A 16085-nucleotide genomic window follows, 5' to 3' on the forward strand; every position below is an offset into this window, starting at 1 on the left:
CACCACCTCTCCTTAGTGAATCGGCTTGGACTGAAGACTTCCCTCCCGGTGAAGAGGCTGTCGGAACAGGGCCCGGCTGATTAAGATGGATGTGTGTGGCGGAGATGAGACCGCGGCAGCCCCCCTCCCCCCCTACAATCCCCGTCTCGGGCCCCGACAGCTGTCTCCAACGCTGCTGCCTCCACCTGTAAATTACACTAATGCAGACTGACATGCGGCCGGCCCCGCTTCCCTTCGGCGAGGCCGCCCGGCTCGACCCGGGAAACACGGCGATCAACCGGGAGCACGGAGGCACAGATAAGCCCCACGCTCGCCTACACCTCAATCTTCGACTTTCTCCTTTGAATTTAAAGTCCGCTCCGCTGTCTGTCTGTTCCCGGAAACGAACCCCCCCGTCAAGGTCAGATCGATGGCCGACGGCGGCCGTGCATTCACTTTAAAAGCCTCGGTGCGTGGTTTTGGCTGAGTACCATAGCCAAGGTTCAACGTTTCAAGGTTTGCGCTATGAGGCTCGTTTGGTTGACTTCCATCTGGGGGAAAAAGCACCTTTGTGCAACTTTGAGATTTCAAAAAAGAAAAAATCTGAGAAAGTGGGAAGCCAAAAATAAAAAAGTATATAAATAAGAGTATCAGCGTCTGAGGAGAAAGAAAACCAAACTTTGCCTCCTTCTGTGTTTGCCACATTCAAAGGAAGGGAAGCTTCTTTGAGGAAGCGATTTCCAATTTCCTCTGTGGGCTCAATAAAATTCATTATACTACGGTAATTGTCCAAAGCTATTACTTCTTTATCCTGTCGTTGCAAATGGAAAAAAATCGAATCTGAAGGTAACATAAAACAAAACAAAAATAGACTTCTCGACCGCTACGACGAGCATTTCCAGCGTCGACAGATGTGTTGCAGTCGCGACCCCTCGACCCCCCGACCCCCGACCCTCTCACCTCCGTCTCCAGGAAGCGCCGCAGGGCCCTCTTCTTCTTGATGCTCTTGCGGCGGACCGAAACGGCCACGCTGAGCGCCAGGATGACGATGATGAAGAGGCCTCCGATAATGCCGGCTGCTATGAGCGGCGTCCTAGAGAGACGAGGGAGAGGGAGGAGAGGAAACATTAACACTGCCGAAGCATTAGGAAACCAAAAGGGCACTTAAAGAGTGCTCCAACCTGCTGTAATACCAACGCTCTCGCCACCTTCAGATATAAACCTCTGCTTTTACAATCTGGACTCTTATCGGCTGCAGCTGAGAAATCAGATGCTGGAAATCTAGCGGGCCAATTTTCCAACAACAACAACAACAACAAGCCATGTCATGTCAATTTCCCTCAAATAATCCTCCTCTTGAGCTGCTTCCTGCTGTCTTAGTTCTCCCTATCGAAGAAAAAGCATTCGAAGGTATGTGGTCTGATCACTTTCTACAGTCGATCTAAATCAGGGGTGCTCACACGAGAGCCGAGAAGTGTGAACGCGACACGTAGAGACAGAAATGACATGCTGTTGTGTAGAGACGATCAACAACAGACGGCTGTTTCGTTTAATAAAAGAACAAAGACGTGCTCTAGAGAAAATTACAGGGGGGCGGGCCAATTTTTTAAAATGTCATGCGATCTACCAACACTACGCCGAGATCGATTGGCAGGTCGCCGCGATTGATTGGTAGATCGCGATCGACGTATTGAGCACCTCTGATCTAAATCTTCCACAATAAAAAAAAAAAGGCTCAAAAAAAGGCTCAAAATAAAACAACCGTACTTTCACACTGTAAGTTAGATCTGACCATCAGTACAAAGAAAGGAGAATTTAAAGGTGCACACGTGGCTCCTGGGTCTTCTGGAGGCAAGTCAAGCCAACAGGTTGCCAGTTAAAAGCTTTAATGATGGCACTAATGCTTTTGCCATTGACACAGCTCTCGCACTCGTGTCTAATGTTATGCCGCCACTCGATTACTCTCTTTCGTCCCTCACCCTCCTCTCTGTACTCCGTTTCCCCTTCTCTCCAGAATCCCCACTGCCCTCTTTGAGCTTTTGGAAACACAAGTCCACAGAAATGCAATAACACGTGCGTCTACCCGATACCCGACGTCCTCTTTCCTGTGTAAAGGCCATTAGCGGCTAATGGAAGACTTGTGTACCACGGAGCTTTGGGCGGGCAAGGTGCCGCAGCGTTTTGCCGTATTGATCGTGACACAGGTGGAGGAGCTCGAAATGTACAAAGAGGCTGCGGGTCTCGACATAATGAGATATACAGCCATGTGGTGAATAGTAATCCAGCAGTTTGGAATGGATTAAATAGAGAGGTTGGAGAGAGACAAGGAGACACGCGCATATAGGGGGGAATTAAAAGACATGGAAGGAAAAGAAAAAAACAAAGAAGAAGGTCATGTGGCACAAAATACGTTCTCCAAATTGACCCTGTGCTAAGCTCCGCCCCCTGCTGCTTCTTCGTACAGCTGTCAGAGCTACGTCACAAAGTAGCACCGCCCTGTCACGAGCTGCACTCCCTGAACGAAGATTATCTAATTTAGGGAAAAAACAATGACGGATGTCTAACTGATTCCGTGATGAAAAAAGAAGATAAGGATAGAAGCTGTTGATTTTATATTTATTATTTGTTATCTTATTTTATTTTTCACATTAATGTCTTTTACCTTTCTTTAGTTATTTCATTTTGTATTTCATGCTTATCATTTGGTTGTATTTAGTTTGATTGTTTGGTCCTTCCCTCCCTCCTCATTGGGTCCTACTCTTGGAGGGTAGATGTATAAGTATAAACATGTGGGAGGGGAGGGGTTGGAATGTTGGGCGGGTGTGTATGGGGATAGCGATAGATTTGGATGTGTGCTGAATTTATTTTGTTGTAGATATATATATGTATATATTTTTTTCCTTCTCGATGTCAAGGACTAATCTGTTTGTGGAAAATGCACACAAAAAAGACAGAAGCCGAAGCCGGAAAACGAGAGATCTCGACGTTAAGGTGACCACTTCACAAAATCAAAGAACACCGTTACAAGCAATACAATGCTAGTAGTGGAAGTAGTCCAGAAATGTAGTAATATGAGTCCAAATCACGTCACAAGTCAGTTGTTGAACAAAAACCACATAAAATTAGACTTTACCATCTTTCATAATCAAAATCGCAGTCCGCTGACACATTTTCACACACGTCACCAGAGGCACAAAACATTCACACGTCGTCCATCAACTACACGATACAAACGTGTCCGCACTCTTTTTTAATGAGTATCAAGAGAAGATCTAACGAGTCGTGGCAGGACGGGTTGCTGGTCCCACCTTGCGAGTGCATCCCGAGATCTCTTACCTGTCCATCATCCCGACGCAATCTTGGAGTCTTGGCCCGACGCACCTGCGGGGCACACACACCAGGAGAGATCACCCATTAAATCAGGGACACGTTATGAGTCAACCTCGCGTTGTCTCCCCCCCCCCACGTCCGTCAGCTGTCACCGGGTAGATTGGGTCCACGCGTGCGGCTGACCGCCTTGTCACTGTGACGGGGAGAAGCGCGTTTGGATGGGAAAGAAAAGAAACAAGGCAGAGGAAGGACGTTCCTCCATCGAGCGTCTTCCAACTCCTCACTTCCCTTCAAGAGCCGAGACAAAGAAAGTATTGCCGGATGATGATGTTCAGGTTTTTAAACAGGACTTTTACATAAATTCAATAACTCATGTGACATATGCAGCTCGATTGTTTTCCTCTGCGATCCCGACTTCCCCCTCTGACTCGGCATCTTTCCGAACACGACGGATACTTCCTCCCACGATCCCAACAATCAAAGGCGCGGGGGAAGTAGTGCCGATAACCCGCCGCTCAGTGACTAGTGGCATTAGTTAAGCAGGAAGTCGTGAGAGCCACACACACATCATTCATTCTACCTCCTTGAGTGGAGGACAGCAGGAAAGACACAGGAGAACGCTTTTTGAATGCTCCTGTGTGTGTGTGTGTGTGTGGAGACGCAACAAATTACTCAGCAAATTAGGAGAGCACGCCAACCTCCGAATTAAACCGGCGACAACCGCGGCTCCAAAGTCGCTTTGCTGTCAATTAAATGGTGCACCAAATTGCTAATTAGAGATTAATCAGTGTTGATCCAATGTGTCCAAGGTGCGTGTGTGTGTGTGTGTGTGTGTGTGTGTCGGACAACTAACATCCCCATACCGTACATATTCTCCACTGGTTGACTATTATATGTATGCTGAATATATTAGTATTATTGATTAAACATCTCACGGGATTCCTTTAGACAGGAGGACAACTTCTATGACTCCTAAGCGTATGAACAGTTGTACATATTTGTGATGGGCGTCAGTGATGAAGCGTGAACACAGAGTGACTCTTAAAAGTCAGAGTGCTGACCGCGAGGAGGAGGAGCAGGACAAACTCCAGTCGCTCACTTCCTGTTGTTGTGATGCTCCGCTCTCTCTTCGGCCTCCTGCGGTGTCCCTGCCTCACATCCCCCCCCCCCTGGGGTTTAGGAACCTTTGAGGTGGCGTAATGAGACTTCAGGTTTAATCCCCCCGATTGAAGTGCCTTTCAGCCAGATAGCGACTCTTCGCCGGCCGTAGGGGCGGGAGGCTCTGTTCCTGACACTGACCTTTGACCTCCGTAATGTCTCACTCTGGCTCACGGCCTCAAACACCCAGGCTCGGCGGCCGGCCCGATGATAATCCAGAGCGCCCTGTGGCTGAGGGCTGGGACGAGACGACGAGGCGAGATGGAGGCGTCGTCACGCCAACGGCGTGGCGTGGACATCGTGCATCCTCGTTAAAACACGCAGACAAAAGCAAGCGAAATGATCTCTGTCGAAAGCTCTCGGCACGGAAACCGAGGTTTGTTATCTCTTAATATTAGATTTACAGATTAACATTTTACATTTGCATTGAGCTATTTTAAATCGGGCCCCTGGACCAACATTGAGCTATTTCTGCCTGTTTTAACTCAAAGTAATTAAATCTGTACGTGGCACGTTAATCAAAAACGTTCGGTCGGACTTTTCCCCCCGAAGCAGCCGTAGCGGTTTCCACTCCCTATGCTAAGCTAAGCTAATTGGCTGCTAACCGTCGCCTCATCCAGCACACAGACATGTGAGCGGTGTCAATCTGTGCATCCAGCTCTTGGTGAGGGAGCAATTGATGAATTGATTAGTTTCGGCACTCGACTCCACAGCACACGTCCGCCCCTCAGCCAACCACCTCCGCTGGCGGGGTGGAGCCTCGCGCTTCGTGACAGGAAGGGGAGCGAGCGGTCTTTTCGTTGGTCTGGCGTCAGCAGCATAAGTCTGTTTCTGTTTCTCTCTTTGCTGAAGCTGACCAAAACATTCTATAATTAGGTCAATCTGGATCTTTGGGATCTCCACACAGCATCATGCTACATCTATAAATATAGGCTATGCTCGCTCGGAGCTCTCCAGGTGAACCAGCACATGTTGTGATTTTTGACTCGATGCTCTTTGTTCCAGTCGACCAAAACATGCTCTTATTTATAGAACCTCAGGCAACTCATCCCCCCCCCCCCCCCAACTCCTCCGCTCGCAACCTTCCTTCTCCATCTTACATCCCCCCCCCCCCCGTTCACATCTCCCCTCTAGCTACTGTCTCTCAACCCCATCCCTTCATTTATAGTTCATCTGCAATATACTCCACGTGGCCTTTTGGGTCAATGTATTCGATTTCGATCTCTCTGTGTGTGTGTGTGTGTGTGTGTGTGTGTGTGTGTGTGTGTGCGTGCGTGTGTGTGTGCGTGTGTGTGTGTGATCCCTGGCTTACTCCTGGGTGCAGTTCGCATGGCAGGGATGACACTCGTTGTTGGCCTTGGCGTACTTGAAGATGAAACTGTTGGCCCCCTGCAGGCCATCGGGGCATTTCTCCACACAGTTGGGTCCGTCTTTGAAGTGGAAACATTTTACACATTGGTCCGGGCCCTGAGAGGAGAGCGGACCAAGGAGGCGAGAGAGGGTTAGGAGGAGGTGGTGGGAGGAATTAAGAAGAAGAAAAAATGAGGGCGGAGTAAAGGGATTGGAAAGATGGCACAGAGGGGGGGGAATCGACAGAGAGAAAGAAAAGTATCATCATAATGGGCGAGGAGGGAAGAATGGAGATACAGAACAATGGAATTGAGTAGAATCAAACCCACACCTGGAGAATCATGTCAATTTGCTCACTTTCTACCAATGTGCTCACGTGGCCGACGGGAGCCTCATGAATCCCTTTCAGTGGTTTAAAAGGTTTCTGATAGAGCCGGAGCAATGCAGAAGGACTCGGGTCGCGCCAAAGCCCGGCAAGTGGTGACTGAGCACGAGCTCAGCTGCAGCGGGATGATGAATATGGAGGATGGATAGTGTGTGTGTGTGTGTGAAAGAAGAGAAGAACTCACTGTGCTCGCTGTGTTTACGCGCGGGTTTGAAGTGCGATAGCAGTGTGTGAGTGAGTTACAATTGTGTGTGTGTGTGCGCAAGAGTTGTTGTCATGACACACTGTTGTATTCTGGGCACTGGGAGCTGTTGGCGCCGCTCTCTGTTGCTAATGACGACCGCAGTGACCTGATGGACAGCCTCTCGCAGTCGGACACGCGGAGACACACGCCATCAATAAACATTATCCTCACTTAGCATGTCTGTGTGTGCCGCGCGTGTGTCTGTTTGTGAGAGCGCCCGTGGATGATTGACTCCGGTGTTATTTACGAGTCAGCTGTGACCAGCCTCTCAAAGGCAGCCGCCTCGCCGTGCACCCTTAAGGAGTCTCGCTCCCTCTGCATCTCCTATTCTCTCAGGCTCGCTCTCTGTCTCTCACTGCAGGGCCGGTCTTTAAAGGTTGCCCGCGCAATTGTAAAAGTCCACCAAATAAGTCGCGCGGCAGCATTTTCCCGATGCAACTTCCCGGAACGTCGCGCGACAAAATGGAGCAAATCAATATTTGTGAGGCACTCGTACAAGTACATGTCAGTTAGTGCAATGCTTTTTGCATACATGTGCATCTTTTCTAACATTTTGGGAGGCTTGGTGTGCTCACATCTGAGACTCTTCATCTAAAAGTGAAAAGTCGACCTTCGAGGGTGTCTGAAGGGTTCAGGAGTGTCTTACCTGGCCAAAGCATGACATGGTGTTCCCATCCATCTTCTCACACTGGCTATCACACTCCAGGCACACAGATCCATTGGCAAACTCCCGCATTTCTCTGATGGACATAGGGAAATGAAGAAAGAGGAGCATGTATTATAGATTTGAGAGCGTATCCGCATTAAAATATTGATTAAGAGTCGACTGAAGGAGGATTTTGAAGTATGCCGTGTGCTGTACATAGCAGCCTCTTGAGTTTAAACCCGCGTTAGGCTTGCTTTCTCGATGCCGTTTATGGGAAACGGCATCGAGAAAGCAAGCCTAACGCGTCATTTACTCGTGCCCATCCACGCCATTCCTAATTGCAGCGACTGCCGGAGTGCCCTCTGGCAGAGGGGCACGCCGGGCAGCTCGCTGCCTGAGACTATTTGATCAAGTTAAAGGCTCAGTGTGGTCAATATGCTAACAGAGAAGGCTCATGAATAATTAACAGCTTTTAAATCATGGGCAAACACAAGGGGGGGGGGGGGTGATGTGTGGGAGGGTGTGAGAAAAGGGGAGGATGGCAGGAGACGCCAGGGGAGATGCCATGCACAGAAGCTGGTTTTGGATGAGGTGAATGGGGAGGTACAGAGAGACAGTCGACAGGCGGCCAGTGGAGGAAAGAAAGAAAAAGATAAATCAGAGATATTCGCCTTCTTTATCCTCTAATCAAATCCAAGAATCATTGCAGTAACCGGTAGGAGCTACCGGCTTGTTTATTTAGCCAGTTAGAGCGTGTGGCTCACGATGGTTTTGTTTTCCCACTTAGACATCTGGAGGAATAGAGGCAAACAGAAGAGCTCAATATTGGGTTTTTTAGGCTGCAATTACAGCATCATGAGCTGCACAGCGCACCAGGCTATACCGATGCATCCCTATGTGTGTGTGTGTGTGTGTGTGTGTGTGTGTGCCCGATCCATAAATGTCTCCCTTTTGTTTGTGTCCGAATCAGCGCGTCGTCTTCGCCTTCGAAGCGCAGGCGTCGGCGGGCGAGCAGAGCACGGCTGCTGTCAATAACAACGGCCGCCGATCAAAACCACTTTTCACATCAGAGGGAAATCGACCGGCCGGCGCGGAGGACGGACGCCCTCGGAGGAGGACTCGCCCCGTTACAAACGAGCCTCTTTCCCACAGTGGCGAGATAGCATGAAGATAATAAAGATTCAACAGACTCCTCCCCGTGAGCCGAGGGTGAATATTAGGAATATTAGATGAAAACCTTTTGGACTTGGTCGTCCTAAAAAGCTACAAAAAAAGAAAAGAGACAAATCCGACACTTGGTGATAAAAGCGAGATTTTCTTCAGACTTTTTTTTGCTGAGCTTTAATGCGCGGGCGTTTTTCGAACGGTTGGTCATGTTCACAGCAGTTTGTCTCAAACGTCCAAACACACAGTATCAAAAGAGTCTTTTTTTCATTAATATCGCTCTGGCCGACTCAAAGGATACTCCCATTGCTCTCTTTACATTTCTCCCCAGTCTTTCTTTCCCTGGCTCCAAAATAAATTAGATTTCTCGACAGGAAGCTCTGTCCAGGGGAATCCTTTAGAAAAAGGGCCCGGCCAGTGGAGAGATATCTCCTTTGTTGGTTTGAGGGAGGAAAAAAAAAATACATGAAGGAGAATGGGAGAGAGACAAAGACCTCGGCAGCGGTGCTCTCCGGGGCCCTTTCCATTCCGCCGAAGCCGTTCCTCCTGATTGGCCCCCTTCACGGCTGGAAGGGGGATGGCCTGATGGGGGATTAGCACTGTTTTAGCAGGAATTTAAGCAGGACTGTGTCAACTATGCAAACCACAGCACGGCCAACCCACCAGAGCAACTTTTTTTAATTAAACACTTCCAACGCCTTCCTAATCCCCCCCCCCCCACACACACCTTACCCCAGTGGAGACCCTCTCAGCCGTTTTCTTTCCTCCTCTCGGGCGCCTGTGTTTTATTCAACGGACGTACACAACTAAAGGGAATTCGTGCCTTTCCTCATTAAAAATCTAGACATATAACGAGGTTGAGCTGTGGAATATTAAGGTTTAAAATCACAAACTTGGCAACATATTTAATGAGCACACAAACGCTCAAATATGTCGCGATACACAGAAGACGCCCAAAGACAGAAACTAAGCTCATTATTTGGGAACCAATCAGTCACGAGACTGCTGACGCTGCACACTCTATGCAGATGACACCTTACGACAACTTCAAAACGGCCCCTCCCCCCCTAACAACAACACAATAATTAATCATAAATAAATACATTATTTTATTCTAGTTTAATTATTCAGTCTTTGCTCTGTGCTAGTCCTTCAGTGATTCTTGTTTGGTCGTTTATGTTGGCGATTAAAAGACGAGATACTGAACACAAACTGGACAGAACAGCAGTAGATTGTAGATTGTAGTAGATGTTCATTCTTGGAATTCTATTTAATGCTTTTGTAAAGTCTGAAGCTTTGTTCTCTTTGCTCTGAAATGATCTTATTTAAAGCATGACTCATATCCTGTTGTAATGTAATCAGTTTGTAAAGGGGGATTATTTTATCCTAAGACTGAAGTGAAGGCTACAAGCACACGCTTTATCTAGGCCACACATTTTTGCAATATGACATTTGAAGTTTTGTCTGAGCTTAAGAGTGTATAGAAGAAAGAAATACAGGCTATGCCAAGTTTTCATCTCGAGAAAGTTAACCCTTTCCTGCCGAGGATACAGTCCAGAGGGCGTTTTACAGACTTCTTAACCCAGCCAATACCTTTGGGTTCTGGGACTTTTCCATTCCAGGGCCTGTTGAAAGCTCCCGACTGTATTTACAGTCCGGCTTCAGCACAGCTCCCTGCGTGCCACGCGCCTCTTCCTCTTCCTCACGGCTCTCCTTCAAAGCCTTTTCGCTGCGAGCTGTTTTTTGTATCTCCTTCCCGGCAACTTCAAAAGCAACCCTCCCTAAAACGGTGCCAGGGAACAGGGCCCCGGCAACAAGTCAACATGACCCGGGGTCGCTCGCTCTGCTGCACTCCCCCCCCCCCCCCCGGGGGACAACACAAGCTCGACATCGCTGCTTTCAAAGAGCCTCGTGTTCATCTCGCGGCCCTTTCTCTTCGGATGGATGCTCTCGAGCGTTGCGATTCACACCGTCCCCTCGTTCAAAACAATGGGAGCTCCGTCCGCAAAGAGGCGTTCCTCCCCAGGTGAGCCGGCAGAGATCTCTCCGATGCGCCTCGTGGCGGCGTAAAAGCGACGACCTGGACGCCGTTATTCACGCTGAATGGAGAACATCGGTGGATTGCGAGGACACCCAAAGGGCTTTTTGTCGCAAATGTCAGTCATCTCACAGCTCAGCGCTGCAAACAACCACGTCCGTCAGCCCAAAAGGGCAATTTGTGATCAAATATATAACGCTTCAACAATATATCCAAATTGGTTTTGGACTGTGGACGTTACGCCCGCGGCCAAATGTTCCTTTTACTGTTCAGAGTGAAATCCCTAATTGGTTCATCTCATTATACGTTCATGCCGATCTGCAATTAGACTCTTGAGAATCCTTTGACTTCATTCTCGTGCGTCAAAGTCATGTGAGTTTACTTCCTCTGCTCGTCACGCACGGGCCTCCTGAAGTCTGACGGGCAGGAGAGATTCTTTTTTATTTTTATTCGGGGAGAGGATGTCAGGCTTCAAGATCCGTGTCACATCTCCTCACACGCGTCACTCGACAAACATCAACCCACCACTCACCCGTCGAAAAGGCCGCAGGACTCCACGCAGGCACGACCTCGTCGGAAATATCGGCAGGAAAGACACTGGTCGGGCCCCGGGCCCCAGCACCCGCCGTCGGAGCACATCTCATCGCACACCATTTGCTGCTGAGCTGTGGAGAGAGAGAGAGAGAGAGGACGCAAATAAACACATTAGAAAAAACGATACGTTCGACAAATACACACACACGACAATCGATACTGGAAACACGACTCGAGTGCACACATTGCTCTCGATCGACCGATAATGCGCGGGAGCGAAGTGGAACGTATCTGATGGCGGTTTATGACGAGCGATTCCATTTCGAGGCCGGACGCGTGCGTCTGCTCTGTATTCAGGTGAGAGCTGCGTGTGGCCGCACAGCTGTGTGAGGCAGCGTTGGTATTCCCCACACCTCGGCCATTAAAAAAAACACCCCCCAACAGGACCCCGAGCCCCCCCCCCCCTCGAACGACAACAATCGATGCCGTCTCATCGGACTCGGCGTGTCCTCCATCCGGTGAGTGACACACACCACGTCCCCGGGAGTGTTGTCCCTTTTGTCGACAGCCGAGCAGTCGATGGTCGACACGGGGTTGCGCCTAATGAAGAGGCCTGTGTAAGGCCCCATCGATCCATCTCTTAACACACACACACACACACTCATTAGCTGGCTAATGATACCCACCGCAGCCTGGCAGCTTCCCTGTTTGTGTTTTACAGTTATCTTTGTCCTTCTAACAAGGCGCTCCACTGGCACACAACACACACACACACACACACACGTTGCCACGGCGTAGCCTCCCTCCTTCTCACTGTGGTCAGTTTCCACCATGCAGACTATTCATCATTCCATTAGGCGTCCGCATCCCCGCGGAGGCACCGAGCATAATCCACCTCTGTGCGTGACGCGTTTAGCACTTTCCTCCCAGGGAGCTGAATGAGGGCTTTCATGGCCAAAGGGCGGGCAGTCGCCTTGGAAACGGGCATGAAAGGTCGGGGGTTGGATTATCTTTGGAGACGTGTGGGGGCGGGGGGGGATCGAAATTCGGAAATAATTATCAGGAATACATTAACAGAACTTGCCGGTGCTTGGTTAACAATAATACCGTTCCGATACCACGGCTGGTAGCCATTGAGCCAAAGATGCCGCGCTATCGCCACGACGACGGGCTGCACTCACTGCATTCTTTGGGATCCCGGTTGTTGCGGATGAGGACTTTCTGGCTCGGGGTCCTGAAGAGCGACGTCCAGTTGACGGTGTTGTAGAAGCACAGGCGGCTGTTGTTGAAGATGTAGACGTTTCCCGCGCTGATCTCGTCCAGCGACTGGAACTGGAGCGACGAGATCCAGCGCTGCTTCAGTATCAACAGCGAAATGCCGCTTCCGCTGCGGAGATACGATACGAAAAGAAACGAAGAGAAGAGAAGATAAGAGAAGATAAGATAAGAAAAGAAAAGAAAAAGATAAGATAAGATAAGAGAAGAAGAGAAAAAGATAAGATAAGATAAGAAAAGAAAAGAAAAGAAAAAAAGATAAGATAAGAAAAGAAAAAGATAAGAAAAGAAAAAGATAAGATAAGAAAAGAAAAGAAAAGATAAGATAAGAAAAGAAAAAGATAAGAAAAGAAAAGAAAAGAAAAAGATAAGAAAAGAAAAAGATAAGAAAAGAAAAGAAAAGAAAAAGATAAGATAAGAAAAGAAAAAGATAAGAAAAGAAAAGAAAAAGATAAGATAAGAAAAGAAAAGATAAGATATTCTTTTATTAGTCCCACAGTGGGGAGATTCCATGATCACAGCAGCGGGTGCACATTAGAGCATTAATACAAATAAAAGATACAAATAAATCACAAAAACACAATAAAATACTAATACTAAAACACTAAAAATGCAGAAGAAACACAATATATACACAAGTCAGTGACCAAAGTTAATTTCTAGCAGGTTAAAGTGAAAAAAATAAAAAATAAAGTGCTGAGTGTGCCAAGATCTCCAGTGATCGGGAGAAAAAGTCTCCAAGGAGGGATCCTCCTCTGACGCCTGTCGTGTGCACCAGGCCTGGGATCTGTTATCATATCAGGGCTAATCAAGGCTTCAAAGGGCCTCCAGCTCATTAACCCCAACAGGAGCCTCCTGGATGCAGGGAGACGGCGATGGCAATCTGCATATTGAGTCAAATGTAAAGTGAGTTCAAAGACGGCGAAAGGGGGCGTCGTGGAGGAGGGGGTCAGCCGACAATTTCCATCTCGGATCCTGTGAATGCGTGTGGATGTAACGATGTAACACTTCGGCGGAGTTGCACCAACAAGGATTCTTTTTTTTTTTTAAACCAATTAAATCACGGTTTATCTTTTCATCACGTGGCACCAAACTTTGTAAACGCAGCTCGTACATGAACCCGGTTTCCCCTTCAACCTCTCTTTATTAAAGTTGAGTTTTCAATCTATGCCGACATTAAGTGAAGTCTGATGAAGTTTAACTTTTAAAACGGCTTCTTTTTATGGATGAATTCAGAAAAGTTAAGGAACGGACTCAAGGTAGGACACGGGCGCTGAAAAGGGAAACAACGTGTGTTTGTATTTTGTTCACCAATCGTTGTTCCCTTCGCATTGAAAATGCGGAAGGTCATGTTTTGATCGCCGTGTATTTATTTATTTGTATGCGTGTTATTCGCATAACAAAAAAGTTTTAAACCGAATCGCATGAAATTTGGTGAGATGATTGGTTATTATCCGGGGACCATTTGATTAGATTTTGGGATCGATCGGGTCAAAGGTCAAGGTCATGAAAAGGTCAAAATCTTCTTTTTACCATAGCGTGGTAAATTTTTATCCAATAGGCATGCAACTAATGCCAAAATGTTCATAATTCAATGACCAATCTTGTGATATGCGAAGGTATGCGCTCTACCGAGTGCCCATTCTAGTTTTCTTATGTTTCTATTGTCATTCCCTCTGTTTGGATTTACTCCTTTGTTTCATTATGAACCCTTTTGTTATGTTTACATCCATTCGAGAGAACAACCAGTAGAAGGTCGCGAAATTATTGACAAGACCGTCTCCATCTTTTTCTCCGATTCTTTCTCTCATATGGAATCAATATCCCTTTGTGTTGAACTTGGACCATGTGGACCTCCAGGGAGGGAGGGAGGGATGTTTGTTGACGAAGACACAACTAGAAGGAATGGTATTGCCCTTGATATGAGTCTGCCCATCAATAATTTATATAAATAACTTCTCATAGATTCAAGGAAACCTAGTGGGTGAGCTCCAGCTTTAGGATGCTTTAACCAGGAGAGTCCGAGGTGCGATGAGGTGACTTTAAGACATACCTGTAGAGAGATCTTCCTCCAATGGTCGACAGGCTCGAAAAAACACTCAGATCTGTCATGTTCTCCGGCCAAGACTGGATGTTGAGGAACCCTACGGAGAAGAAGATCTGCCAATTAGAGCTCGTATTGCAAGCCACCCTCTCCGAAAGAAAAAGAGAATAAGGGTCTAAAGCGAGGGCCGCCGAGGGAACATAGGAACCCGTAGCAAAGAAATATAAAGAATCCTTTTGTTGCCTGAATTCATGCACCGCCTGTGAAGTTCAAGCAAGCTTTAAAAAAAGAAAAGTGCCCGTAGAAAACAATATACGCTAATTAAAAGGATGGATTTAATACTCTGCACAATCTGTCCGGTTGCACTTGCCTTTAATGACAGATTACATCAAATCAGGATCTGTGGAAATGACATTAAAGGGTTAGAGCCAGAAATGGCTGGGATAGAGAGGCCATTGCTCTTTCTTATTGCTCGGGTTTTCATTATGAAAATGCAGTTTCACTCCATTAGCTGTTTGGCTCAACTGCAAGTCGCAGTTTAATATGACAAAAGGCTTTGTATGCGAGGTGGTGCTCATCCCTTAAGGCCTCTAACAGTTAATGAATACATACACACACACACCAACACACACACATTACTGTAAGCATGTAGAACTATTAGACACACACACACACACAACATAATATGCTCCAGAGCACCTTTAACAGTTCACTGCTTCACACCTTCTCCTGAAAGCTTCCTTTTACGCCTTGGAGGTGACATCACACACACACACACACACACACACACACGTAATAACATAGTTTTGTTTTCCGTTCCCTCCGAGGTGACTCCGGTGAGGCCGTCTCACCTGTGATCTCTTTCACGGTGCGGTACACGTTGAGGAGTTCAGGGTCCAGAGGTCCAATCCCGTGGTACATGTCCCTGAAGAGACACACGCTATCAAACAGGATGTCCAAGTATGAAAGGCTCTGTATAATCTGATGACTGAAATAGAATAAAATGAGTGTGTGTGTGTGTGTGTGTGTGTGTGACTTTCCCCGCTTGCCGCTCACCCTTTGATGCCCGTAATGAGGAAGATGAGGTTGCCGTTGATTTTGGTGCAGTTGACAAACTTATCGATATTGCTGGCGTCCACGGTCTGAGCCGCCTGCAGGCTGCCCGTCCCGATGCCGTCGCACACTGACGGGAAAAACAAACGCACACAAACCGCCGCACGACATTTAGCGTGCCGCTCGGGGTGCGAACGACCGACAGCGGCGTGCATCCAACGTGCCCTTGTGCAGCGGAGACCTCGTTGGAAAAAACAACAACTCCCATTCGCTATTTGTCACGTCGATTCCCTTTTCTGAAAACGCCCCCCTGCCTCGATGCGTCGGCAAGGCCGCGGCAACTCTCTTCCGCACGGTGGAATTCCTCTGATGAAAGCACGGGCCGATCCACAGCCAATCCCTCCCTAGAATGAATTCATTACATCTGCATTAATTACACGTGCGGTCTTATTCCTGACAGAGGCAGAGGCGATGATGAATACGGCCCGCGTTAAGTGGTGTAACCAGTTTTTGATGGTGATTTATACCGGCCAATTCCATATCTGAAATGTTAATTTGTTATCATTTCCCCCAGTTCCTTGGGCTATCCCTCATTAACCCCTCCCCCGCGGCGTGACGATGCAATCAAGAGATTGGCCAATCAATGGAGGAGCGTGGAGGAAGCCGTCGCCCCTCCCCCCCCCCCCGAAGAGAAAGGGCAACATCAGTTTTGTTTGTGGGAGCGATATGACGAAGGGGCTAATCCTCCGTATTGAACTGAAGTAATGCCGTTTAATTTCACGTTTTAGGCATTTAGCTCACACACTCGTGCAAAATGAGCTGTAATTACTGAGCAGGTAGCGGCGGCGTCTCTTGACGGGACCATTTCCTGTTAATTAACATGTT

General features: G+C 47.8%; 1 protein-coding gene across 3 annotated transcripts in view; it reads right to left on the reverse strand.

The window, feature by feature from the left end:
* Positions 1-16085, reverse strand: part of LOC130204525 (receptor tyrosine-protein kinase erbB-4-like) — a 167316-nt gene that overhangs the window by 31438 nt on the left and 119793 nt on the right. For all 3 annotated transcript variants that reach the window (XM_056431310.1, XM_056431311.1, XM_056431309.1), the window contains exons 9-17: positions 15204-15330; positions 14999-15072; positions 14157-14247; positions 12010-12215; positions 10827-10959; positions 7093-7186; positions 5780-5934; positions 3316-3360; positions 940-1072 (exon numbers count right to left, since the gene is read on the reverse strand). In XM_056431310.1, coding sequence (XP_056287285.1) covers positions 940-1072; positions 3316-3360; positions 5780-5934; positions 7093-7186; positions 10827-10959; positions 12010-12215; positions 14157-14247; positions 14999-15072; positions 15204-15330 — 1058 coding nt within the window. The remainder of the gene's footprint in view (positions 1-939; positions 1073-3315; positions 3361-5779; positions 5935-7092; positions 7187-10826; positions 10960-12009; positions 12216-14156; positions 14248-14998; positions 15073-15203; positions 15331-16085) is intronic.

Source organism: Pseudoliparis swirei, chromosome 14 (assembly GCF_029220125.1).
Source record: "Pseudoliparis swirei isolate HS2019 ecotype Mariana Trench chromosome 14, NWPU_hadal_v1, whole genome shotgun sequence".
Classification (NCBI taxonomy): domain Eukaryota; kingdom Metazoa; phylum Chordata; class Actinopteri; order Perciformes; family Liparidae; genus Pseudoliparis; species Pseudoliparis swirei.